The 26,983-nt window shown below is 44.9% G+C and overlaps 1 protein-coding gene across 6 annotated transcripts in view; it reads right to left on the bottom strand.

The window, feature by feature from the left end:
* The window catches only part of CARS2 (cysteinyl-tRNA synthetase 2, mitochondrial), a 50,978-nt gene extending 26,065 nt beyond the window's left edge, over positions 1–24,913 (bottom strand). For all 6 annotated transcript variants that reach the window (XM_063102656.1, XM_063102657.1, XM_063102661.1 and 3 more), the window contains exons 1-8: positions 24,678–24,913; positions 24,372–24,422; positions 19,780–19,897; positions 11,388–11,459; positions 11,176–11,281; positions 8,229–8,312; positions 3,748–3,877; positions 67–200 (exon numbers count right to left, since the gene is read on the bottom strand). In XM_063102656.1, coding sequence (XP_062958726.1) covers positions 67–200; positions 3,748–3,877; positions 8,229–8,312; positions 11,176–11,281; positions 11,388–11,459; positions 19,780–19,897; positions 24,372–24,422; positions 24,678–24,883 — 901 coding nt within the window. In that variant the 5' untranslated portion in view covers positions 24,884–24,913. The remainder of the gene's footprint in view (positions 1–66; positions 201–3,747; positions 3,878–8,228; positions 8,313–11,175; positions 11,282–11,387; positions 11,460–19,779; positions 19,898–24,371; positions 24,423–24,677) is intronic.
* Between the last annotated feature and the right edge of the window lie 2,070 nt (positions 24,914–26,983).

The following is a 26,983-nucleotide window of genomic DNA, read 5'->3' as shown; positions in this document are numbered from 1 at the left end:
GTTTTGCCAATAAAGACAGAATTGACAAAATGGAAAGAGAACAAATCAGGTGAAGTCATTACTCACCAGCGTGCAGGAAGTAATTTCCCCACTGCCTGCACTGATGAAAGACCTCACACTGCGCAATCTCGTTTTCATGGTGCGGAAAAGCTAAATCTATCCCACCCGAGTGGATGTCCAGTTGGCTCCCGAACACCATGCTGCAAGAGACAGTGTGGCACAGCAGTGAAGACACCCAATCAGACAGCACATTTCTCCCAGCTTATGTCTGATCCTTCCAGCCCTTATTACGCAATGAATAAATGGATCTCAATTTTAAATCAATTTGCATAGCAATTTAATTGATTCAAATGAAAATAAAAATCCTATTTTTACTTTATCATAAAATCCCTAATTCATAGCTTTTCTTCCTATTGAAGAAACATAATTCTTTGCTCCAGAAACAACATATGGTTTTTAAAAAACATACCAAAAGTAAAAAAAGGTAATTTTGTAAGTAGAGTTTAACAGTTTCCCAGCGTTGGGCCGAGCCCGTGGCGCACTCGGGAGAGTGCAGTGCTGGGAGCGCAGCAACGCTCCCGCCGCGTTCTTGACAAGAGAGAGAACTATAAAATCCTGAGGATTTTTCACCTGGCTTTGGAACATTTAGCTATTTAATGGTCATGTATGACTAATAAGGTGACAGGATTCATAGCACACATTTTGGCCGCTGCCATTTCTACTATGCTGCTACGCAACGCGTTCTGGGAAGAGCTAGTGTTGTACAAATCTGCACGTGAAAATGAAAGGGCTGATGGGGGAGTGAGGCTGGGAGCTCAGAGCCATCACCACACACGGGGTCAGGCTGCTCAAGACAAGGCAGGCGGCCCAGGCCTACCTGCAGCACTCTGGGGACCTTGGTGCAGGGGAAGGGCTGCCACACAGGCCCGGGCAGTGCCATGACCTGGACTCTGAGTGCAGGGGACCCAAGGGCTGGGGTGCAGACACATGTGGACTTTCTTATAATGGTTAAAGACAGAAGTTTGCAAAGGCACCGCAACCTAGCCAAGGTCCCTTCCCACCCCAACCCCGCACAGGGAAGAGCCACATGGTGGCACTGAGCTGGATTCGCAAAGCACATGGCAGAGGTGCCATGCCAGGCGCTAGGAGGGAAATTCAAATGCTGTGAGGGAGACAGTGAGCTGGGAGGACCAGTGCCTCATTTGTATTCATAATGAGCAATTCATTTTCACAACCATCCAAAGCACATATGGTGATGTTAAGATTTAACACAAATAAACGGTGGGGCCATGGTGTTCATTAATTAGGCTCACTATTTTAAAATAAAAAGCTGACAAGAAATAATAGTATATTTTCATTATTTAGATTTTTCAATAAAAATAAAACATTTAATGGTAAAATTACACTTGAAACTTACTAAATATTTTCTAAATGCTTAAAAGAAGTTATTTGAATCTAAAAACTAAATATCTTTTCACAACCCAATTTATATCCCACAGTCTTTGCTGTTAACAACTATTTATAAACACACAGATGTAGTAACAGTATGACTGTGGGCTGGATGTTTGTTTGTTCTTAATGAAAAGTTAGTCCTATGCTACACACTAACAGAGTTAATCGTTAGCATGGAGCACGTTATGTTATGCGCTTATACAGGTACGAAGGAGGCCTTCCTACCTGGTGGAATGGGATAAACATACGCAGGGCTGAAAACTAAACCAGTCTGGGGTGAGCAGACGGAGCACGGTGCTCCTGCAATGCTCTCACAAGAGATGATTACCCTACACCAGCAGACACCGCCGCCGAACACACACACCAGATACAACGACCCATGTCAGCACAACTAGATTTGTCGATCTTAAAATTTTTGGTATAACTAGTGGTTTGAAATGTCCACTTTAATCATACTTTATTATGTTTCTAATTTTTAAAACTGCTCACTGCAATAAATATCTGCCATGAACTGACTAAGAAAATCCATAATCATATTTTAAAAACTCTCACTTCTGCAAACAGGTAACATATACACAAAGTTACTCACTGTGGATATTTATAACAGTAAAATATTGGGAACTACCTAAATGCTCATCCATCGGATACAGGCTAAATAAACGACAGTCTAATGACACAATGCAGCACCGTGTAGCCAAGAAACAAAGGATGATGAACCCAGTGACAGATGTATGAGGGGTCTTCAAAAAATTCATGGAAAATGCATACTATGAAAAAAACTACGCATGGATTGCAAACTTTTTTTGCACCAAAATACACTTGTACTAACTTGTTATAATGTGTTTCAACAGGACCTAGTTTGATGCACTAAGAAGGATAAGACATCAGTTTGGGAAAAGGCCCTATCAGAGCAGCATGAATTCTGCTACAGCTGAAGCAAGAACAAACATCAAATTGATGGTAAAGCCTGGGTGGAAAAATAGTGAAGTCACTGATGCTTTACAGAACGTATATGGGGACAATGCCCCAAAGAAATCAGCAGTTTGCAAATGGATGACTTGTTTTAAGAAGGGACGGGACGATGTTGAAGGTGAAGCCTGCAGCGGCAGACCACCCACATCAATTTGCGAGGAAAAACAATAATCTTGTTTGTGCCCTAATTGAAGAGGACCAACGATTAACAGTAGAAACAATGGTCAACACCAGACATTTCAGTGGGTTCAGTTCACACAATTCTGAGTGACAAATAAAGTTGAGCAAACCTTCTACTTGATGGGAGCCAAAACTGTTGCTCCCAGATCAGCTGCAGACAAGAGCAGAGCTTTCGATGAAAATTTTAAACAGGTGGGATCAAGATCTGAAGCATTTCTTTGAAGTGCTGTAAGAGGACATGAAACGTGGCTTTACCAGTACAATCCTGAAGACAAAGCACAATCAAAGCCACGGCTACCAAGAGGTGCAAGTGGTCCAGTCAGAGCAAGAGTGGACCCGTCAAGAGCAAAGGTCCTAACTTTTTTGGGATGTTCAAGGCATTTCAGAGGGCTAAAGAATGGTAACATCTGCTTATTATGAGTGTTTTGAGAATGTAAGCGAAAACTTTAGCAGAAAAATACTCAGGGAAAGCTTCCCCAGAATCCTTCTCCACCACAACCAGGCTCCTGCTCATTCCTCTCATCAAACAAGGTCAACTGTGAGAGTTTTGATGGCACATCATTAGGCATCCACCTTGGTGGATTAGTCCTGATTTGGCTCGTTCTGACTTCTTTTTCTTAAAAGACACCCATTTTTCTTCAGTTAATAACATAAAAAAGACTATATTGACATGGTTAAATTCCCAGGACCCTCAGTTCTTTAGGGATAGGCTAAATGGCTGGTATCATCACTTATGAAAGCATCTTGAACTTGAAGAAACTAATGTTGAGAAATAAAGTTTATAGTTTTTATTTTTATCTTTTCTATTTTTCCACAAACTTTTTGAAGTCCCCGCAGATAGCAATTCTCAGGTTATACTGTTAAGTGAAAAAAGAGTACAGAGGAGCATATATGGTAATGCTGCCTTTGGTATGCCCCTACTGCCCCCAACTCTGCGCTGGTGTGCGGGGAGCTAAACGTGTCCTGGGTGTGGTCATTTCCATTTGCACAGCTGGTCACAGTCCAGTGGAATCTCTTCCCAAACAACCTGCTTTGGGGGTGTCAGTGTCCAGACCAAACCTGCTCATGTCTTCTGATGACCAAACCAGGCACTGCCTGAGCATCCATCCGCACAGAACACACAAGGACTCCAACAAGCCTTACCTTGCGATGGCAGAGCACTCGATGTGCCAGCCGGGCCTTCCATTTCCCCAGGGAGAGGCCCAAAACACCTCCTGGGGCTTGGCTGCCTTCCACAGGGCAAAGTCGCTGGCATGTCGTTTGTCAGAATCAGCTGCCAAGAACAAACAGTTAATCAGCAGGGGATCTAAAGCAGTCAAACCCACAGACCGTCACAAACCATGATGCAGGAAGCACACCCCCAAGACTCTGTCCTTCTGTAACCTCACGTTTTCTCATTAGCACAGTTTTCTTTCCCTGCGTGACGGACAGAAGGACTACCAGATACGTTCATCCCAAAGATGCCAGAGCATGAGGTCCATGTGCAGGGAGGCCAGTGGGACAGAAGGGGCAGGATTTCAAGTACAGAGTGATGCTGTTTTCCAAGGGGTACCCTGCACCGAGCCTTCTCAGTTGTTCTAATCTGTCTTAGGAGAAAGCTCCACTTAGCAGTAACCGAGTTTCAAAGAAATTTTTCCCCAAAAAGATAACAATCATATAGAGTGAAAAGGAAGTTACCAAAGAGGATCAGTCACACTCCTGGAGAAGAAAACTCAGAAGAGGAAGATTAAATGATGTGTTCACAGTTATGCAATAAGACAATACCAGGCTCTCTCTGTTCCAGAATGAAGAAAACTGAGGCCCTCGTAGAACTCTCAGAATGTACTATACATGATCTTTAAAGGGCTTCCTGCCCCATTTTAGCAAATCCTACAGATAACCTTGGTCCTAGACTAAGTGCTGGATGTTAATATCCACAACACCACCACTGGCTATCATGAGGCTGTCACTGCTTACAAACAGTGCACACAGCAACAGGAAGGAGGACCTGTAGGTCAGCTTGAATGCTCTTACACGTACCAAGCATAACACGCAGCCCAGAAAGTGCACGAGACAAGCGCGAGCACAGAGTGACAACAGCGCATGGCCCGCCAAGGGAGGAAGATGCCACGGCCCAGCTTCGCACAGTTAGTGCAGGCGGGGTCAGCAGGAACGGACAGGAATCCAGCAAGTGAGCAGAGAAGAGGACAGCTAGCCATGCTGCAGGAACAGGACCGCCTGGACAGAGGCCACATGAGACTGCTTGTTGTGAAAAGGAACACACCCCAATATGAGTATGCTCTACAGTAAAACCGCCATTCCCTAAAGCACACCTTGTTTTCCACATTTCTACATGCAGTAAACAGTCCCTTTCCTGCGTGCCGGATTAGAATGCAGATATGCAGCAGCAGCTGCCCTGCAGGACTGCCTGGACGAGGTGACCAGCTTCTCCTGGGCTTCTTCAACACACTTTTGGAGCTCCTTTGTGGAAACAGCCTTTGAATAGTTTCAATGGAGGTAAATTCCCTTGAAAAGGAAGGTCTGCAGGGCGGCTGCCCGGTTGGGCCAGGTGAACAGGGCCAGGTGACCGATCTGTGCTCAGCAAGATCTTCTGCACAGTCTGACCAGGGCAGGTGGACTCCATGTGTGCAAGGCCCCAGACACCCTCTGCCTGTGGGCACTGATGTCAGCATTTCCTCAAACTCTGATAAATTTAAAGATGTTGAATGTCCCTGGTGCAGATGCTGATACCTTTCCTGGGCTGGGCTGTACAGGGCATGTTTTCATGACTAGTGAAATAACTGGACTTTAAAGAAAAAGAAAATAAGTCTCTGGACAGCCAAGCAAATGGAACAGTTCATGCATAATGCATGAAATATTAGAGAATTGTCACTTTTTAATAACAATGCCTTATGCTGGGAGAAAATGGGGTGATATATTTAAGATACATAAGGACAAAAAAATGGAACCAAGGATTTTATATCCAGCCAAACTGACTTTCAAGTAAAAAGGCAGCACACTGTTATAAAGGGCAAAAGTTCAGGGAATATTGTTCCCAAGAAAGGGTTCTTGCTTCAGAAACTGCAGGGGAATGAGCTGCAGGAAATAAACGGTCAGGGAGCAGTGGACACGGGCACCGGCGAGAGCGGAGGCTGGACGGGGCGTGCGGGGCAGCACCATGGGCGGAGGATGTTCTACGGGCAGACACAGGGAACCATGCTCACAGCACAGGAAGAGGGGACGGCATGTGTGAAGGAAACTTCGAACTATGTCAGCCCTCGTGGAGGGGCTGCAGGACAGGGGTGTGGGAAAAAGCACATGGGTGTCCACTGGATAACTGATCACATCTGCGTCCCTAAAGACCAGGACTCGCCACTTGGGGAAAGTGAGCTGCAAATATGAGACAGAAGCGGGTAGGTGAACGTGCAGGCCTGAATGTGATAATCAGTATGACCTGATGTACCATCTTATCTTACACAGAGATGCATGAATGTTTACTTAGTCCCTCTGTCCACTGAAAAGGCCTGCAGAACAGTGACTGATGACAACAGTGACTAACTGCAGGAAGGACCATCCTTGGTGCCCACAGTGTTCTTGAAATACCCTTTCCCACCAAAAGAAAAGCAGGGCTTCTTGGAGAAATGGCTTACTCCAAGACTTTGGCCATATCAAATGGTGGGAGAAAACTGCAGAACAGAGCAGGGCTTGCTTAGAGGACTGGAGCCAACCTAAAGATGCTCCCCTGGAGAAAGGGGGACAACTCGAGGACCAGTGAGGACAGCAGTGGCAACAAACTGAGACACAGCACATGTGTTTAAGTCCACCAGCTCCTAAGTATGGGGAAAAATACCCGATGGCCACCTCCAGAGGATGATCTGGAGACTAAGTCTTTATTTTGAAAGTTGATACATAAAGAAAAGTCCAGAGCATTTGTCCTGTCTCTCCTATACAAACCACACCCCTGGGCAACCACACGACCATCTGCCTACACAGAAGCACTCCCATGGAAAAGCAGAGAAGAAAGGACAGGACCAGGATGCCATCCTTGCACAGCCACTCTTGCGTTACGGACCTGAGCCTAGAACAGCGAGCTCTACTATACAGAGACAGGCCATCTGTGAAGCAGCCTTCCCCAGAAACTCAGAACTGACAAAGCCTCTAGATTAAATGTCCACTTTGCAAAAACACCCAGGACAGAGGAGAGTGGTATATACCACCACAAGCCCAGAATCAGCAAAATGCCAACTGAGAAAACTCTGAGACATGAGACGTTCCTTCTTCAAGTAAATTGCAATGAAAGAGAGTGGGGCACAAACATACAGATTAAAAGCATTCTAGACAACATAAAAACATAAACCAGCGAAGGCTAAGCTACATCTGGGGACACACATTTGGGTAGTAACACGGCTCAGAGAGGTGAACTTGTGACCATGGGACACTGGTCGCTCCCAGGGACTGGTGGGAGAGTTGGCGGCTGGGATGGGGCAGGGGGTCCACTGCCACTGTCTCCTCTTGCTGGGGCTCACCACAGGGGCTCCACCTGACAAAATTCACTGATCTGGCATTTCTTATGTCATTTTGGTTGTTGAGTTTTTACAATAATTTTTAAAGTTTAAAAAAAAACACTATTGCTTCTAAAATAATATACACCAAGGCATTAAATTTTTTCATTGTGTGTAAGAATGAGTGGTTTTTATTATCTTTGTTTTGCAGAATTCTATTTCCTAATTTTGTACCATTATTTATATGTTGCTTTTGAATATGAAAATAATTCTAATTTTAAAAAGTATTGCTGCAAGGATATGGAGTGACAAGAGCTCTGGTTCACTGCAGCAGGGATGCTGAACTGTGTAGCTACAGGACAGTTTGGTGGTTCTTACAAAACTAAACACTCTTACTGTACGATCCAGCAATCACACTCCTTGGAATCTTCTCAAAGGAGTTGGAAATTTACATCCACACAAAAACTTGCACATGGATGTTAACAGAAGTTTTATTCATAACTGCTGAAACCTGGAAGCAGCCAAGACGCCCTTCAGCGCGTGAAGGAATAAACAAGCTGAGGGAGCATCCAGACAATGGAATTTTATTCAGTGCTAAAAAGACATGAGCTGTCAAGCCACGGAAAGACACGGAGGAACCTCGAATGCCTATTAGCAGGTGAAAGAAGCCAATCTGAAAAGGCTACGTACTGTATGATTCCAACTACATGACCTTCTGGAAAAGACAAAACCATGAAGACAAATAGTATCCTTCTAAAATTACTTTTAAAGTAGCTCTACATATTTATACATGATAAAATATGTGTGTGCATTTAATACAACACCAAGACCTAGAAGAGGGTTAAAGTATGATACCGCATGTATGCATGTTCCCATACTCAAAGAACATGCGGGAAGAAACCAGGAGACTGGGGAGCAGGGAAGAGGCCGGAACGGAGGTGGCGGGGTGGGACAGGAAGACGTTTCACTTCTGTTCGAGCTTTATGCTCCACAGGTTTTGTCATGTCAAAGAAAACAAATTAAATTTAAAACATGGCTAAGATCAGCAGATGGCCACTGCCTGAGCGAGTGGGGGTCCCGACCCTGGAACCTGGGACGCCAGGCAGAGGTTCGGGGCCATGGGGCTGGGCTGGGTCAACCCACCTGGCTCTCCAGCTGGACCTGGGACCACGCTGACCAGCCTGCCGTACTCGTCTCCTCTAGACTGCAGGTCGAAGTAGACATTGCCTGTTTCACAAAGGGAATTATGAATTCATCGCCTCTCAGTCTGGAACACCAGCACCTGTACAAGCTTAGCATCTAAGAAGAAATCAGAATTTAAATGCAGAACATGGCATTTGGCCTTCATGTGGCCCCTTCTACTATGCTTTTAAGCAGGAATTAAAAACAATACATACATATTATAGAAGTATGCATTTGGACACATCAGGAACATACCAATGTGAAAACACACACGTAAGTTCTTTGTAAAATATTGAGACAATTCTTTTTAATCAGAAAAAGAGAAAAACAAGTGCTATCACTGACCCTTATTCAGCTCTTGGGCTTTATGTTACACACCAATTAACAAAGACACTATTTCTTAATCCAGGTATCTTCTGAGACTACCTTTTCACTTAGATTAAAAACAGCATCTGCACACTGGATGCACTCAGAGGCTGTTCTTTTGCTGAGATCCTTTGGTCCACGTTTTCAAAGGGTCAGAGACAGTCTCCCAGAGACCACACAAAGCTGGGCTGACCCTGGCCACTCTGGTTATTAAGTTAAGGCAGTTCTGTTGAGCTGAGGAGGACACTATCGAGAAGAACAACCCCTGCTCCCCTGGGGACACAGCCCCCAGCTGCTGAGGATTTGAGCCATTATCAACATCACAGATCTGCATTCCCAAACGGGCCCCACCAACCACGTTTAACTCAGGCATCACTACAGCCCAAGCAGGGGTGTGATTTTTAACCTTTACAAGTCATTGATTTTTAACCTTCACATTCTTTTTACGAATGCAGTTACTAATTCGTGTCTATACCATCCCTACTGGGAACACTGGTCCTGAAAACAGGCTATTTTAAGAACAAGGAAGCTTTGTGACTGGCCAACACAGGCGGCACCCAGGCACCTGCGGTGGCCTCAGCTCGTTCGGGATCGTACGGGCTTCTCCAGCACCACAGCCACCGGTGGGAGGGAAACAGACAGAGAGAATCAGGTAACCAGTACCTGATCCAAACCCTGCGGCGTCCCTCCTGGTCACTGGGAGTTAGTTACTGAGCTGGAGTTAGGTACCGGGAATGGCCCAGAGGAAGCAGAAGAGCCCCTCACTGCCTGAAGGGCTGCTTTCCACAAAGTCAGGATGCAAGAGCACCCTAAAATGCTTCGGCAGAAGAGAGGAGCTGCCCCCTCACACAGGAAACACTGTCCCTAGACTTTACGTCATCAATTTGCTGAACAAACTGTTTTTCACAAATAGTTCAAAGATCAAATGATCAGCCAAGCCCTTGTGGAGCCATCACAAAGTCCAAATTTCCGGAGTTTGAGTGAATGTAAGGATATTTTGAATTAATTATATTTATATTATCACTACAAATTTACAATAAAACATAGTAATAAAACAATGAAGCAAACAGCACTCATTTGCAATGCATGTTAAAGTGAGAAAACCCCAAAACACCTCATGAGTTTATTTTCTAAAGCGGAACTGCAGGCTTGCAGGTCTCATTTCAAGTTACACGACGGCAGGAAAATAATCCCTGTGTTTTCTGGAGTAAACTCCAGTTCAGTCACCTAAGCCCTTTAAAAAAAGTTTTCCTTGAAACAAAATCTAGATCTACCAAATCAGGTAAAGCAAAAAAGTAGCACTTCCATCTGCACAGGCCACAGAGGGAGGGCACATCGTATTCTCCCGGAGCTCTTCGGAGGACCCGGGGGAAGGCACTTGGAAGCTGTGGACAGTGTCAGCAGAGTGCTTTCTACTTTGCAACAAGCATTTAAATACCTGCATATCCGCAGCCCTGGGCTGGGTTCTCTAAGGGTTATTCAATAAAAGCAAAGGGTTTTATAGCCTGAGAATTTGCAATCTAGATATGGCAAAATATGAACACACGAACTATCAAGCGGAGGCGGCACAGAATTGGCTACCAACTGGTATAGTACAAACATCAAAACTGAGAAAGTTCACTTCAGTTACGGCTGGGAAAGAAAACTTCATGGGAAAGATCAGTTTTCGGTTAGGGTTTGCAGGATACTTAGGATTTAGATTTAGAAAGAAAGACTGGACAGGGGGTGGCACAGCTGAATTCAAGACTCAGTCACAGAAGGAACAAAAAGCCAGGATGCCAGCCTCACCTGGGGGCCACCAGGCAAAGAGAAGTCCCTTAAAACCAACAAAACTGACCCAGCTGGTCTCTTGAAAAAGTCCACGAGGGGAAAAAGTGAGGAGACTGTTGTAGATTAAAAGAGACTAAAGAGACATAACCACACACAACAAAAACCCTTGATTAGATTATGATGGGGGAGGGGTTCAGCCAGAAAAGAAATTAGGAGGACAACAGGGAGGGGACGTGAGATACTATTAGGGAATTATTAGTTGTCTTTGGTCTGATAATGACATGGGTTCCTTTTGGTCAGAAATGCACGGGACATGTTGAGGGACTCACATGTTAAAACAGCAGTAACTTAATAAAGAAGGACGCGCCCACACAGGGATGAACGACTGGAGCTGACCTCTAACAAGAAGGCAGTGGGTCTCCAGAGGTCCTGCTTTTGCCCCCAGCTTTTTCTTAGGAAAACTGCTAAACAGAGTTGGAAGATGGCTACCATGAACACCTGCACACCCTCCACCAGGAGTCCACGACTGCTACTGAGACGAGCTCTCCAGGTGTTCACCACTTCCTGTGACTGCGGAACATATTTTTAGAAAGAACTGACTCAAGTTAAGCAGAGACACCTACTTCAGAAAACCCCACAACATTTTCGCTGCAGGAACCACATCAAAACAGTAAAACATTCGGCACATTCCAAGAACTCATAAATACATGTCCAGTTTCTCAAAACCCCATCAGTGCCACCCAATGATCAGTCTCAAGGATGGAAACCCTACCTTTCGCTGTTGAATATGCATGCCCTCGAGCAATTATTCCTTCAATGAAAGAAATGATCCGAGGAATATTTTCAGTTACCCTCATGTACACGGTGGGTGGGAGAACCTGGAAGAAAGCAGAGGAGACGCAACTGCTTCCATCATTCCCAAGCCATGGCTTTCACGGATCAAGCTTGTCATCCTTGTGTCAGGAAAACCGACCACACGCTTACCTTCAAGGCTGCCATGTCTTGCTTAAAATCTTCCTCATAAAGACTGGCGAGAGAAGCAGGTGAAATACTCATCTGCAGAGGAGAAAACAAGCATACTCCTAAGTCTGCAGTATACACAGCAGAACCTCACAGAAGCAGCAGCCACGGCACGACACCCAGGGCACCCCCACTTCTCCCGGCATCTCCACAGACGGGCCGGGCCGTGTGGAGCCTCAGTGCGCCACTGCCCCTCCGGAAAGGGGGCGTTAACTTTAGGTCTTAAACTTACAGCAGCAGCTTAGCTCATCGAAAAAGATTATTAACCTTGTTTTCTAGTTAGACAGAAACAAGGAAGAAACAGTCATGATATCCATTACATAATAAAAAACAAACCAAAACACCTCCACTTTTCTAGACAATGGCAAAATCAATCTAGTCTGCATAATAACAGGAAACTTGAGTTTCTATCTTATCCCTTACCCCTCACAAGGAAAAAAAAAGTCAAAAATACATTAAAAAGGCAATCTCTAAAGAAATATTTTGAAAGTAATTTAACACCCTGAAACAGCAAATTTAATGGGGTATTAAATCCCTCAGGTCCCTTGGCTGGGATTCTGGAGATGAGTAAGACCCAAAGCAGGACAAATTCTGAACACAGGTGCACATGGGGACACATATCTACAGCTCTGCTGCTTCTCAAAGGACATGGGACACAAAACTAGGCTCATTTGTGTGATTTACTACTATCCAACAGAAATCCCGCTGTGAACAGATGCACAATACATGGAAAAGTTCTGAAACGGAACCAGGTTTCATCCTTGGTGACCTTCCACAAGCCACCCACAAGCCACACGATTCAGCCAGCATGTACAAAGCACCTACCATGTGCCACGCTCCCTTCCGACCTGCGCTACATGCAACCCTGTGAAATAGGTCTCCCATTTAATGGGCGAAGTTCTTCTCCAGAATATGAAAAAGCTTTCTCAAGAAAAATGCCACACGTGGGGCTGGTTGGCCAACCATGCACCTGAGGCCCACGTTCCTCCTGGCCCTGGGCACTAAGACGGTACAGTCACCCCAGAAACCACGACCAACGAATGCTCACTGAAGAGAAATCTGGTGAATGACTCGTTGCTACTCAGGTGTCTTTTTAGCTTCGTGGTCTTGGGCAAATCAACAAACTAAACCTTTCAGCTTTCGGTTACCTTGCAATGTGGAGATGATACCACCTAATAATCCCTCTTAGACAGCTATGAAGATTCAATGCATATACCAGCAAAACAACTTTGTAAAAGGAAGATGCTACATTAATACCACTGTTCAAGAGATAAAAGACATAGCAGCTAGCTGGTGCTTCAATACATATCAGTCCCCTTCCTGGGGTATAGCTTTGTAGGAAAACAGATCTTTTAAGAAAGAAATCAGTTAACTTACATCTATCCAGAGGACAAAAGACCAAACAAAAAAGTCTAAAACTGCAACGTCTTCTTGCAGCTTTGGAAGTTTCAAATACTATACCATTTTGGACCTAAAGATCAGCAGGTTGCTTTTGTTTATCCATCTTTATTTTTCTGCACAGGTAATTCATTCCCAGGAGAATCCAAGTGACATAAATTGGTGCTGGAAGCGGCTTCCCTCCCAGAAGAAAAACACTGTGACCAGTGCGTCACAAGCACTGTGGTTATATGGGATTCGTGTCTTTTTCTCGAAATCCCCAAGTGTGGCCCATTCCACACCCTGCTCTGCACTCCTGCTTCCTTCCCAGCAACACGTAGCACCCCAGGAAACCTGTGTTGCACACGCAAGGCTGCCTCAGCCTTTTCAAAGTCTGCCTGTATTCCATCTTCTAGGTGCATCATGTCCAAATGTGCATTCCCATCTTTGCTGTGACAGGCACAACTGTGCACTGTGCACACATCGCTTCACACTGGTTGGTCTGAGCACGTTTCTGAGCTGCACAGGAAGCTGCTGGGTCAAAGAGCACAAGCACGTGTATACTGCAGGCTCCTGCCAAATTGCCTTCCTCGGACGCGTGCCAGTCTACACCTGATGGCAGCACCTGAGGGCAACTGCTTCCCTCCACCCTCACCCAGTGTTAACAACAGCTGACACATGCTTTTCGTTACAATTTAATTCTCAGCTCTCCTATTTTTACTGAGTTTGAACATCTTCTTGTGTACAGGAACCATGTGTATTAAATGATCTGTAATTCCACGTGCCCGTTTTTCTATTGAGTTGTGGGTCTTTTTCCTATCAATTTGTAGGAAGTATTTTTACATTAATTAACCTTTTATCTCTGACATAAATTTCAATTTTTTTCATAATGTTTCAATTTTATGTTTATTTCATGGCATGTAGAAAATTTCATTTCTATATTTAGCACAATCTTTTACATTTCTGAATCTTTTCCCATAAATGGCTCCAGGTTTGCAAACAAACTTAGGAAAGCCTTCCCCAGTATGAGGCTATATACAAGTGCCCTGGAGTTTCTTCTCGTAATTTGTGGTTCCATTTCTTTTATATTTAAATCTTGATCTGCCTTGAATTTGGGTGTGAGGCATATACCCAACTTTCATTTATTTTTTTCTCCAGATGGCTACCCAACTATCAACACAGTCAACGTAATCCATCTTTCCCCCACTGATTTGAAATGCCATCTTTTATCATAAACCAAATTCCTGTTATTTGTTGTGCATATTTCTGGACTTGCTAGTGTGTTCCCTTATCTGTTCAGTCACGTTCTGTACAATGTTTCATTTCTACAGCCTTTACAGAGACAGAAAGCAGATCAGTGGACGCTTGGGAGTGGGGAGGGGCAGGAGTGGGAATGACAGCGGGCAAAGGACACTTAGCAGGTGACGGGTGGATGTGTCCCTGGGGAATCCCGTGCCAACATGTGCCACACCATGTGCTTTGTGAACATTATATGCAATCCACTGTAGGTCAGTTCTACCCCAACAAAGCTACGCAAAAAAAACCAAAAACTTTCCTACAGCTTTTAAAATATGTTTCAGTATTCGGCAGGGTTACGCCCTCTTCAATATTCTTCTTTTACAGACTTTTCCTATTCTTGCTTTTTTTGCTGTTCTCCATGAACTTTAGAATTAATTTATCTAGTTCTGGAGGGAATAATCATACATACGAGGTCACTTCAAAAAGTTCGTGGAATAACTGAATTAAGGATAACACAAATCTTTGCATGAATTTCTTGAATTTTTTGAAGTACCTTCATACATATGAACACACACACACACGCACACGTTTAAATTGCTCACCAAGTGTAACATTCCCCAAACAAACAGCTCTCCCTCTTCTACTCTGGCTTCTCTGGCTCAAACAGCACCACTGTTGTCCACAGACATCATGGAAGACCATGAACTGCAGATGGACACCAATCTATGCTGCTGGTGTTGGGACAGGAAAATCACACTCTGAAAGTCAAATTACTAAATTTAATTTTTAAGCAGAGACCTTACCACGTATTGGGACAGAACCGTTCTCTCTCACTCGCATAGAACAAACCACAGGAGACAGGTGCTAGAATGCGTGCCTGGTCCTCATTATTTCAGATTATGTTCAGGTTCCCCTCATTACTGTAAATCCTTTCACATGAGCTCTCTGCCCAGTAGGGAACCCCACTGGGCCAGGCCCTCAGTACTCAGACTGAGTGTCCAAGCTTTCCTGAACTTTCCACCTTGTTCCCAGAAAGCCAAGACAATGCAGGCCTGTGTCCTGAGGCACAGAAAGAGGAACTTTAGCTGGAATCACTCTGAGACATTGATTATCATTTGTCTTAACATAAAATGTCACTATGCAAATATATCACACCTCTTTTAATTCCTACCCCAGACTTGTTAAAAACTCCTGTGGTTTTTATCTCTGACAAAGTATAAAATTGTGCCAAAAATTAAAGTCAAGGGAGCGATTCAGGAAGTGTAATATTATAATTTCAAATATTTTAAAAACAAGTCTTGGAGCAGATGGCATGAAACATATCACCATCATCAAGAAAGCCCGCATTAGAAGCAACCCAAACGTGCACGCATGCGAGAATGGATTATGAAAACGCGGTCTGTCTGTACAGTGAGGTATTACTCGGCTCATGGAATTCTGACACATGCTACAGTGTGGATGGACCTGGGAGACATCACGCTATGTGAAAGAGGACAAATCGTGCAGGACTCCACTTCTCGGAGGTACCTAGAGTCTTCAGATCCAGAGACATAAAGTAGAACGGTGCGTGCCAGGGTGTGGGCGCGCGGGGGGTGAGTGGTCGACAGGGACAGAGCTTGAGTGTGGACCATAAAAGAGTTCTGGAGGTGATGGTTGTGATGGCTGCACAACCGTGTGGACGTGCTTGATGCTGATGAAGTGCATGCTGAAAAGTGGTTAAGTGGTACATTCCATGTTATAAAAAATGGCAAAAAAAATTTTAATCCTACCTTCAAAAAAAAGCTTATATTAGATAAAGATAGCTTTTTTTGCTAAATACTAAAAAACAGACGTCTTCATAACTATGGTTTCACATACATGCCATGTCATAGTGAAGTAAGACACTATGTTGAGAACAGAAGCTACTCAACGCCACGTCAGGATCTTCTTCATATTCTAACCATTACAGCATCTTAAAAAGTCGACAGCCAGGGCATCCGTGAAATGACACCTCACCTCCCTGTGTCCCCAGGGCTGGCTGCCTCCTCGCTCCTCAAGTCCTCTCCTCCTAGACCCTGGTTCTTCCTCCACTTCTCTGATGGCCATGCTCCTGCCCCTTCTCCTCTTGTCTCCTCCAAGATATCCTTCTGGTATCCCAGTTCCTGCCTCTCTCCCCGAGGCCTCCTTTTCTTTCCCACCGGGCCCCCCAGAGCTCGCCTAGCCTCTTGGCCTCCGCTGGCTGCGTGCTGTCAGCTGCCTGCCACCAGGACGCTGGGACCCACTTTGCCACCTCCGATGCTGAAGATCCACAAAAGGCCTGAATTTGCCAGCTGCCTACCCTCCAGATTCTGGCTGCCTACTGGCAGATCAAAGTGCTAGACTTCCCATGCCTCTACCCCAGCCTGCATCTCCAAATACCAGCTCCCTCCATGTGGCCCTGCACTCACTCTCAACCCCAGACACAGGCCACTGCCTTCTACATCCAGCCCACCAGACCCTCCACTGTTGTCGACCAGTACCCAAGGGGAGATGGTGGGAAATGAAGAGACACACTTTATGGGGACAGGAAGACCTTACAGGATGCTGACCTGTAAGGCATCCTAGTTTATTTTAGGTTCCTTTTTATAAGCCAGTGAAAATAACAAATCATACTGATTAAATCAGTTATGTCTGGTACCAAGCTATTTATAGAACATTTTCAGCTGCCATGGGACCTGAAGGTTCATAGCTAACTACTTATCAACAAAATAAGAACATAAGTTTCTCATTTACAAAGCTTCCAGGGTCCTGGGTTCAATCAAAGGTCAGGCCTCGAGAGGGGAGAGAAGGGGGAAGTAGCCAAAAGGGATGCCAGCCTTGCTGGCTCCCCAGAATAGCAAGGACTTTGTCAGCTTGCTATTTAGTACCTCACACTCCACTGCTAGGGTGAGGATGTGAGGAAATACATTTAAGCTGGAACCAACACTCTGCACTGCCAATAATTTCTCTCAACAATCTGACTTTAAGAAAAGTGACGAGACATAAAATAAACCCTTCCCCTCCTTTGACCTAGTAGTTCCACTTCGGGAAATATGTATACAGCAGCACTGTTTTTAACAGTTAGAAACAATACAAATAGTCAACAATCAGGGAGCAGCTACGTGAACTGCTCAATAGCCACACACAATGGGATGCTATCTAGTTATTAAAAAAACAAATCAGTAGAAGATAGGAAGACAGTTCCCTCAGATAGAATTTTCTCCAAGGACTTCTCACACTATTCCCTGAACCAACCTGTTGATTTGACAATGACAAAGTTAAACCTCCTTTCAGACAGGCAGGGTGTGCTGGGAGGATGGAAGGAGGAAGGGAAGCCACAGGAACAGACAGATGCAGCAATTCAAACCTCACTGACTTAAAATGAACACATATACACACACTTCAAAAAATTCATGGAATGACTGTATTATTTTTTAATTCTATTTTTTCACAACTTTTTGGAAGTACGCTCGTGTACATGTGTACGTGTGTGTGTATATGTATCTTTTTAAGAAATCCAGTCAATTTGTTTAAAAAGCATCACTACAGTTTGAATGTCTATCCTCCCTAGAACTCAAGCTGAAATCTAATTGCCATTGTAACAGTATTAAGAAGCAAGCATTTAGGAGGTGATCAGGCCACGGGAGCTCCACCCTCATGGGTGGGTTTGATGCCTTAGTAAAAGGGCCTTGCCACGGTTTCCTTCCCTTCTCGGCCCCTCCCCACCCGCCATGGGATGAAGCAGCAGAAGGCCCTCGCAGGGTCCAGTGCCTTGGCACTGGGCTTCCCAGCCTCTAGAACTGTGAGCCAACACACTTCTGTTCTTTACAAATCACCCAGTCTCTGGTGTTCTGCTACAGCAGCACACACAGTTTATGACAAATGCCTTCTGATTAACCAGGCTTCAAAAAAGTACATTGGAAAACGAAATGAGAAAGTGTGCTTTGAATGTTTCAGAGAGCTGCCTATCAGGATGCCCAGCAGGTGCTGGCCACAAATAGCAATGAGAACAGGCACAGGATGTTGCCAGCTGCTGATGCTGGGTGATGGGTACACGGGACTCATTATGTAATTCTCCCGACTTCACATGTGTTTGAAAATGTCCACCATAATAAATGTTTGACAAAAAGCAATGTTAAATGGCAAAAGATCACAAGACTGCATGTAATGATGACTGTTCACATCAAAATTAGGTCAGCTGTACTTAAACTCCTTCATCAAATTCAAGAAGAGGAAATATGAAGCCAGTCATCCTGAGTGATATGTAAGTGATTAGACTGTTCGCGTATTATACTCTAACACTGAATCATGACAACGTGCAAAAACATTCAGAGAGGACGGTGATTAGAAAAAGTGCCTTAACAGCGACCAATGGCGAGAGATACCTCAAGACAGGATGTTGGGCAAAGAGCAACGTTTGCTTAGTGTAATTTTTCTTAGAAAACACCTCTTCACCAAAAGGCAAAGGCAAAGGGTCCCACAGAGCCTCTCTGGCAGGGCAATGTGCAGGCAGCTAGGCCCTAGCCAGCTGGGGAGCCTAGGGAGGTGCCCCAACGTCCCATCCACCTACTCTGAAGGTCTGTGCCACCTGGAGACTGGCTAGCCTTCGACACTCTTCTGTAAAATGGGAAAACACCCAACGGATGCAGGTTGAGGGTCACCCTATGAAATGAAAGTCTTATAATCTCTGTGACTGTCAAGTACACAAGACAGGAACAGTGTGAGGATGCAGGAACTGCTGCAGACTGAGGAGACTGAGGGGACTTAAGAGACACAACAGAGACTCAGGATCCTGAAGGGCTCCTGGATGAGAAAGGAAGAAGAGGTGCAGCTGGGACTGATGGCAACACCTGGCTGGCCTGCAGGCCGGTGGCTGCGTTATCCATTCAAACATGTTGCACCCATGCCCAGTCCTGACGGGAGATGCCCTGCGGTGAGGTGACTGTCCTCATTCCTGAAGATGCACAACGGAATATGTAGGGAGGATGAGGCAGCATGCTGGGAAAAGTCTATGCACAGAGAGCAGATGACGGCGCAAGCACGATAACGTGACTGCAGCCAGGAAAGCAGGCAGAGTGGCGCAGGAGTGCTTCGTACTGTTCTTGCAATTTTTCCGTAGAATGGAAATTATTTCCAATTTTTTAAAAAATCTCAAATAAAACATGTTTTATAAAAGCACAATAAAGGGGTGGCTGGTTAGTTCACTTGGTGAGAGCACGGTGCTGATAACACCAAGGTCAAGGGTTCAGGGTTTGTATCCAAAACTAACAGCACAGTCAGGTCTGCTCTGCCTAGCACACAGGGTTCCTCTGAGACTCAGCACAAAAGCACTTTTGAAGCCATCAAGAAACACAGAAATAAAAGCATCCTTAGCAGAAATACAAATATGTCCAAGGACAAGGAGCAGGGGCTGGACTCCTGCGGTAAAGAGACAGCACGTTACTGCCCCGGCAGGCTGAGCCGGCCAGGCAGCGGCTGGAGGTCCAGGCCAGTGGCTGGAGGTCCAGGCCAGGACAGCAGCACAGGATGAGGCAGAATTCAACACATCTCAGCGCCCTTCACCAGGATGGCCACGCCTACTCTGATGACAGTCACTGTCTCATTCATTTGACTACACTCTCTGGGCCAGGTATGGATAATAAGATGTGAGAACAACTTGTAAGATACAAATAAGACAGCTGTCAGGTGGGGTGAGAACAATAATCAATCGAGTTATCAATATACGTAAATCTTCAATGCTTACCTCATTGGCTCTTTTGATTATTTTATCATCCACGTCTGTAATACCCATCACCATGACTATGTCGCATCCAAAAACCTTAGTTAGGATTCTGCGAATTATATCAAATCTAACATAGGAGCTGAAAGAAAAAAAAATGTTAGAACATTTTTAATACACAAAGTCATCATTATCATTACCTTTTAAATGCATTATATTTTAACATGCTGTTATATAACTTCAACTGTGTAATATAATTGACAGTTCAAGTGAAGCCAGTAAAGGAAAAGCCTTTACTGACTGGCCCACCGTCTTCCTGCCCACAGATCCCCATGAGAAAGGTAATGTGTCAATGTCAGGACATAACATTAGCATCTTCATTTTAGAGCTGTTGTTTAAGTGAGTTTACATCTATTGAACTGTATAAAAGTTCACTCACAATACAGTATGATACAATACCCAGCAGACCTGATTGTGCTTTGTTTGTCTATCTGTTTTGGATCCGAACCCAAACCTTTGACCATGGGTTATCACTAGGGAGGTTAAACTACTGAGAGCTTTTACCATTTCTGTTCATGTTCTAGAAAAAATCTAATTTTTCACTATGACAAAATAGAAACAAGAAAATAATAACAAATCAAGACAGGCACAAGGGGCTGGCCAGATAGCTCAGCTGGTTAGAGTGCAGCCTTATGACACCAAAGTCATGGGCTCAGATCCCCGTTTGGCCAGCTGCCAAAAAAAAAAAAGGTATGATCCTATCAAAGCTCTATAAGATTACTACTAAGAATGTATACCCTACAGTGGAACGTTAAAATGCCAGCTTATTTATATACTACCCTGGGGTAACTCAGACTTTTAAAACCAAAAGGGTTTAAAGTACATTTAAAATCTCATGCATCTATTTTCACATAATAGCAATGCTAAAATTCATGGTCAGCTAGTTTCATGCTCATCTGTCATTCATGTGACCTCTCTAAATCTGAGTTCATAAAATCATTTTCCCTGGGGAAAAATAATCCTAACCATGTCGTTATGTCACTTTAACCTCCCACAAGTACCCACCCCAAACACAGCTGAGGCCAAATCTCAATTCTAGTGACAAGACTATCTCTGAAACTCCTTGCCAAGATATTTAACCTCTTAAAGCCTGTCTCCTAATTTACAAATGAGGCCAAATTCCACTAACTCACAGGAATGCTGGGCATCATCTCAGTGCCTGTGCAGCACTAATTCTGGAAACACACACTAGTATACCATTATCACCACTATGTCCTTAATCAGTCTCGAGTTGGGAAAGATTCTACAAGAAATGAGATTTCAAGGAAAAGATTAAGAGGAACTTAAAAGAAAACAAGAGTCGAGTCACATATTTGGCCCAGAGGAGCTTGGGCTGCGTCCCAGGACTGCTGTGGGAAGCGTGGGGCTGCTCGGCAGGGCTTCAGGTCTTGAGCAACTCGAGGCTCTGCGGGGCAGCAGGGGGCTGCGACCACAGTGGCCATACCACACACCCAGCCCCACAGGTACCAGGCAGCCAGTCAGACGAACCCAGCATCAGCTTCCTCTGTGACTCCACTGTAAACTTCAGTGTGACCGTCAGCCAGGCTCTTTCTGCTCTAGGTCCCTGCTTTCCCAAGCGATCAGGAGACGGTGCTCATCTGGATGACTGCTAAGATTATTCTTACAGCTGAGTTTTCATTCAAAATGCTCCAATATCACTCAATCTACTATGAGATAAAATCTAAACGCTTCAGGCCAGATAACGCAGCCCCCTTGCCAATCTGGCCCCAACCAACCCCTCCTTTTCCCTATTCCTCTCCTATTAGAACCAAACTGGCTTATTTGGTTTCCGCAAATAGCATTTGTGCCCCTTTGCCAACCTCTCCTGTTAAAAGTTAGAGGCCACTTTCCAGGGCGTCTCTTTCTACTGCACTGAGCCCTACCCATCCTGTGAGTTTTCTTCAAATTCTGCCCTTATGCAGCAGGTGCTGTGCTCACCCCTGCCCTGCCAGAGCTGAAATAATTAAGTCATAATGATGAAATTAAATTATTAGGCAAATAACCACTGAAGCAGTTGCAGAACTAAGACAACCGTGGAAAGGATGGGGAAGGGACGACACTGTGAGAGTGTGAAGCAGGGCAGAGGCGGGCAGGGAAGCCTCTGCAAGCCGGGGACAGTCCAGGCCAGCAAAGGGCTGCATGGTTCCTGGCCAGGCTGAAAGAAGGACAGTCCAGGTGAGAGTCCCAGCTCGTGCCAGCCCCTCAGAAAGCTCGGCATGGACAGAGCTTATAGCATTCATTCAGCTGTGCACTTAAGACCTGGACTCTTTTCTATATTTGTAAGGGCAAATACAGGTTAAAACTGTAAGGCTTGATTCTCTTAGATGAAAATAAGAGAAAAGACACCGCCTCTTTGTCTTTTAGAATTTCTTTCTTAGTCCTTTTTGAATACATGTAAATCTTTGAAATGGCTAAATAAGCATCTTGCCAGTCTCACAACTCAGGAAATTTTCAAGACTTGGGAACCATCTCTGAAATGTAATCGAGGGAGATAATGCCCCGTTACACAATGTCCTATTTTCTATTTTAGTACATTTCTGTTGCATATAACAAAATACCTGTAACTGTGTGATTTGTAAGAAAATAAAATTTTATTGTTTATAGTTTCTGAGGCTGGGAAGTCCAAAGTCCAGGGAACACATCTGGTGAGGGTCTTCTTTGGTGGTGGTTTTACAATAATGTAGGGGTCTCTACATGACAGAAAATGATGGAGCAGAGAGAGACTCTCACATGCTCTCCTTTTTAAAGCCCTCAGAACCACGCCCACAACCACCACTAAACCATCAACTTAATCACCTCTTCAAGGCCCTATCTTTCAATTACCATAATAGGATTTCCCACAAACTACAGTGAGGATTAAGCTTCTAATATATGAACTTTGAGGGACAAAATTCAATCAATCCACAGCTTATGTAACTCTTTTAAATGGTTAAATAAGCTTCTTGCCAGTCTCACAACTCAGGAAATTTTCATGACCTGGGAACCGTCTCTGATATATAACAGAGGAAGACAACACCGCGTTACCCAGTGTCCTAGGAGGAGATGGGTCTAATTTGTCATGTGATTTCAAATAACAAAACCCACTTAAAGTAATGGGTTGCGCTATGGTCTGAATACTTGTTTCCCCCAAATTCATGTGCTGAAATCCTAACCCCCAAGGTGATGGTATTAGGAGATGGGGCCATTGAGGGTGATTAGGTTATGGGGACAGAGAGCTCATGAATGGGATTAGTGCCCTTATAAAAGAGGCCCCAGAGAGACCCTCGACCCTTCCACTACTTAAATACACTGAGAAAAGCGAAAATACCATCTATGAACCAACAAGTGGGCTCTCAGCAGATACCAAAGCTGCCAGTGCCTTGATTTTGTACTTCCCAGCCTTCAGAACAATGAGAAATACATTTGTGGTTTATAAGCCTCCCAGTTTATGATATTTTGTTACAGCAGCCCAGATGGACTAACACAGGTTGTATCCACAAAGCTCCATAAAAGATTAAGATTTCTTTCTGCTTTTGCAATCATTTTAGCTCATCCCATTCTGGTTTAAAGCTTATTCAATAACAAAATTGTTTTCTTTCTCGTCTACCTTTGCAGAGAGGTTTTCTGGGTTGGGAGGAGATTCTGTTTTTAATATTTCTCCAGCATATTTTACACTTCAATAAAGAAGTCAAAATATGCTTTTAAAAATTAACAGTAAGTCCAAAGTAAAAGGGAAAAAAAAGAATCCTACACCACTTTATACTGTTATAACAAAACACAAAAAGGGTTCAGATCTTGCTTGGTGCTGTATAATTTTTTTTTAAGTGTACAGAGTAAACGTAACTTTTACTTTTAGTCTATGAACAATACCAAGTTTAAAAATGTACACGAGGACACACAAAACATGAGGAAAAGTGGTAATTCTGACAAATGCAGGAGGCAGTACAGCTCATGGTTAAGAGGTCAGGAGAGCAAGCACTTGGCAGTCAGGTACATCCAGCTCTACCCAGCTCACACTTCCTAGACGTGTAACCTTGGGAAGGTTACTTATCTTTAGTAAGCCCTACGACAGGTCACAGGTCAGGCACTGTGGTAAGCAGCACTTTGTGGCATTTCTTCATGGAACTGTTGTGAAGGCTCAAAAAGACGGATCATCTCCATCTCAAAGAGGAGGAAACCAGGATTAAAAGCAATAGAGTGACCTGTACACGGCTGGGAAGCTAATAAATGGTGGAGACCAGAAATGGGTCCCAGCCAGCCGGATGCCAGGGTCCCTGGAAGGCCTCCTGATCTCACTAAACCCAGCAGGAAACACCTAATTCCAAACCGGGTCCCTTTTCACTGCTCCACCTTCCCTCCCTGAGTTTCCTCAGTGCAAGATGGGCGTAAGCGCTCAAAACTGCCACAAGAACCAATGAGACTGGAACGCAAGCGCTTCCCACAATGCCAGGAATGGAGTAATTACTCGGCATCCTTAAGTTACCGCTTGAGGGATGAAAATAAAAACTGCACAAAGCCTACTCTTTCCAAAATAAATGACCCCCTGAAGGGTGAAAATTGAAATCCAGGAAACTCACCAAGCATGGCCAAGGTGCGCGTGATCGTACACAGTCGGTCCACAGCTATACCTGGGAACAGAGTTAAAATCCGTCACGTGAAACCTATCTGCAAGGACGGGCACTCGGTTCTCAGTGACACTCATCGTGCGATCACGTTCGGGGGAATGGCCCGTGCACGAGCCCCGCTGTCCTCAAGAGCGCCCTCCGGCGCCCCCGTCAGACTCCGGCCCGCGGGAGCCCAGCCGCTCGGAGCAGCGCAAAGCCCCGTCCCCGACGCGCGGAATCCCCCGCGGCCCGCGCCCCGCCAGCCTCGCGCACACGCACCAGGAGGCGGCCTCCGCGCGCGCCACCACCAGAGGGTCCTTCCTCCCGGTGCGGGTATTGTACACCTGCACGCCCGTGTCCCGGCCCTCGGGCCGCACCCAGGCCCGCGCGCGCCCCCCGCTCGCCGCCCGGCCCGCGGGACCACCGAGCCCGCCCTGCGCGAGGCCCAGCGCGGCGGCCAGGCAGGGCCCGCGCGTCCACAGCATGCTCGCGGCCGGGGACAGGGACGCAGACGCGGACGGGGACCGAGCCGGGAACGCGCCCGCGCAGAGGCAGCGCGAGCTTCCGACGCCCCGCCCCGCCCGAGACCACGCCCCGGTGATGCCCCGCCCCTCCCGGAAGAGGCCGTCGGGCGGTGGCGCCCCTGGGCGGCGGGGGTTGGGGACGCGGCGCGAGGCGATCGGGAGCGGGGAAGCCGGGGCCGGGGGCCGGGCCGCTGTGGGCGCGTGTCCTTATTAGCGCAGGTCGTGACGGGGGCGGTTGCTACGGTGCAAAAGTCTCGTCTGCACTCCCGCACTCTTGAGGTCTCCAGATGAAAAACCAAAGCTAGGCGACCACCTTTTCATCGAGTACGTGTAGCAGGAAAACATTCTGAAAGTTGCTTTCAAATTATCGCGACAAAGCGCTCCTACTGGCATCTTGCAAAACGTGTAAAAAAAAAAAAAAATCCCTTTTGCTTTTGCGGTCCTCGCATCAGCACAGTGGTTCCTCAGTTCTTTTTTTTAGTTTTCTTTAGTGTTTTACCGAAAGGCAAAGGATTCAGTAGAGTCAAACAAGTGAACTCCTAGAGGACTTAAAGATGTTTCCCAAGATCCTGGAGTCCACCTCTGCGATTCCGTTTCAAGCTGACCTGTGGTCCAACGTAGACTAGTGGATAAGGCTAACATGTCAGGACCTGTGGTTGAGACCTAGGAGACCCTGTACATCAACGCCGAGTACTCAGGCTCCCTAACCGTGACTACTCTGAATGCTGGAGCATTATCATTGCCTCACCGCCAGGGCAGGACTTGGGTCCGTGCTATTTTTTTAACTGTCTCTTGTTTCTAGTGCAATGCGTATGTGTCTCTGCCTGAGTACTTTGAACTTCTCACTGTACCCTGCATTATATTCAGAAAAGGGTTCGTTGAAGGTTACTGAGTTAGTTCCTTATGAAATCCACCCACTGTACAGGAAGAAATTTGGGCAGTAAAATACCTGAAAAAGGAAACTGATTCAGATATTGGATGTGCCAGTAAAAAATGAAAATGAACAAAAAGCTCGGTGCAATCCGTGAGAACACGCGGAATTCAAGAAAAAAGCTACAGCAGAAGTTTTGAAAACTTTTAAGAACACTGAAGACCAAATACTGCACGCGAATCTGAATAGCTAGCATATTTGGTTATATAAAGTCATGACTTTTAAATTAACAATGGTATCTTCTGTCTTCAGAAAACTAGTCACGTAATGTTGTATTCAGCCTTGACTGGCAGCAATTCTACTCTTTCTTAAGGCTTTTGGGAATCATCAAAACAATGATAGCATAACCCATTATTTAATGATGATTGAAAATACGATTCCTTTTTCATATTAAATATTTTCAAGTTGAATATAGAGGTGAAGTAAAAGTGACTGGGAAGATTTAAAGAGAATCCTGTTAATTTGAAGTCACTTCCCTCCCAATTATTTAATGATTCTAAAGTATCATAAATGCCATTTTTTAGTCTTTAATGACAGCAATAACCAAATGTAGTTCTCAGCATTACATTTTCTTTCAAGTCAAAATCTTGTAAATCCAAAGTAGAGTAGATAACAGTAACACATTGTTTAGGGACTTTCAAGTTTAAGATGAGTTAATATCTATTTTCCGAGCACCTCAAAACATAAAGAATTGTATGTTCTTCTCATTTTACTAGGTTTGAACATCTCCAGTTAAACTAGAAATATAAATTTAGAAAAAAATTAATATCTATTTTTGCAGTACCAGTACAAACAGCATAACTGAAAAAGCCAAGATTCCTCAATGTATATTCAACATTAAGCATTTTCCTTAGTGGCACAGTTAAAATGTATGATTACAGTTAATTGTTTTAACTACTGGTCTTCTGAACTTGTTCAGAAAACCACTGTAAAGCCATTAAAAAAAATATTTTCTGACTTCTTAGCTCAAGAGGTGGATTAAATGTTTTGTGTAATGTAAACTCCTTATTCACTTCTGCATCCACAGCGCACAGGACAGTATCCGGCACCTGGGAGGCCCTCCTCAACACATCTTGTTGAATGAATAAGATGCCCTTTTGTCTGTGAAGTTCATGAACAAGAGAAGAATG

Source organism: Cynocephalus volans, chromosome 7 (genome assembly GCF_027409185.1).
Source record: "Cynocephalus volans isolate mCynVol1 chromosome 7, mCynVol1.pri, whole genome shotgun sequence".
NCBI lineage: Eukaryota > Metazoa > Chordata > Mammalia > Dermoptera > Cynocephalidae > Cynocephalus > Cynocephalus volans.
The sequence above is the reverse complement of the archived record's forward strand: the minus strand, read 5'-3'. Positions and strand labels throughout refer to the sequence as shown.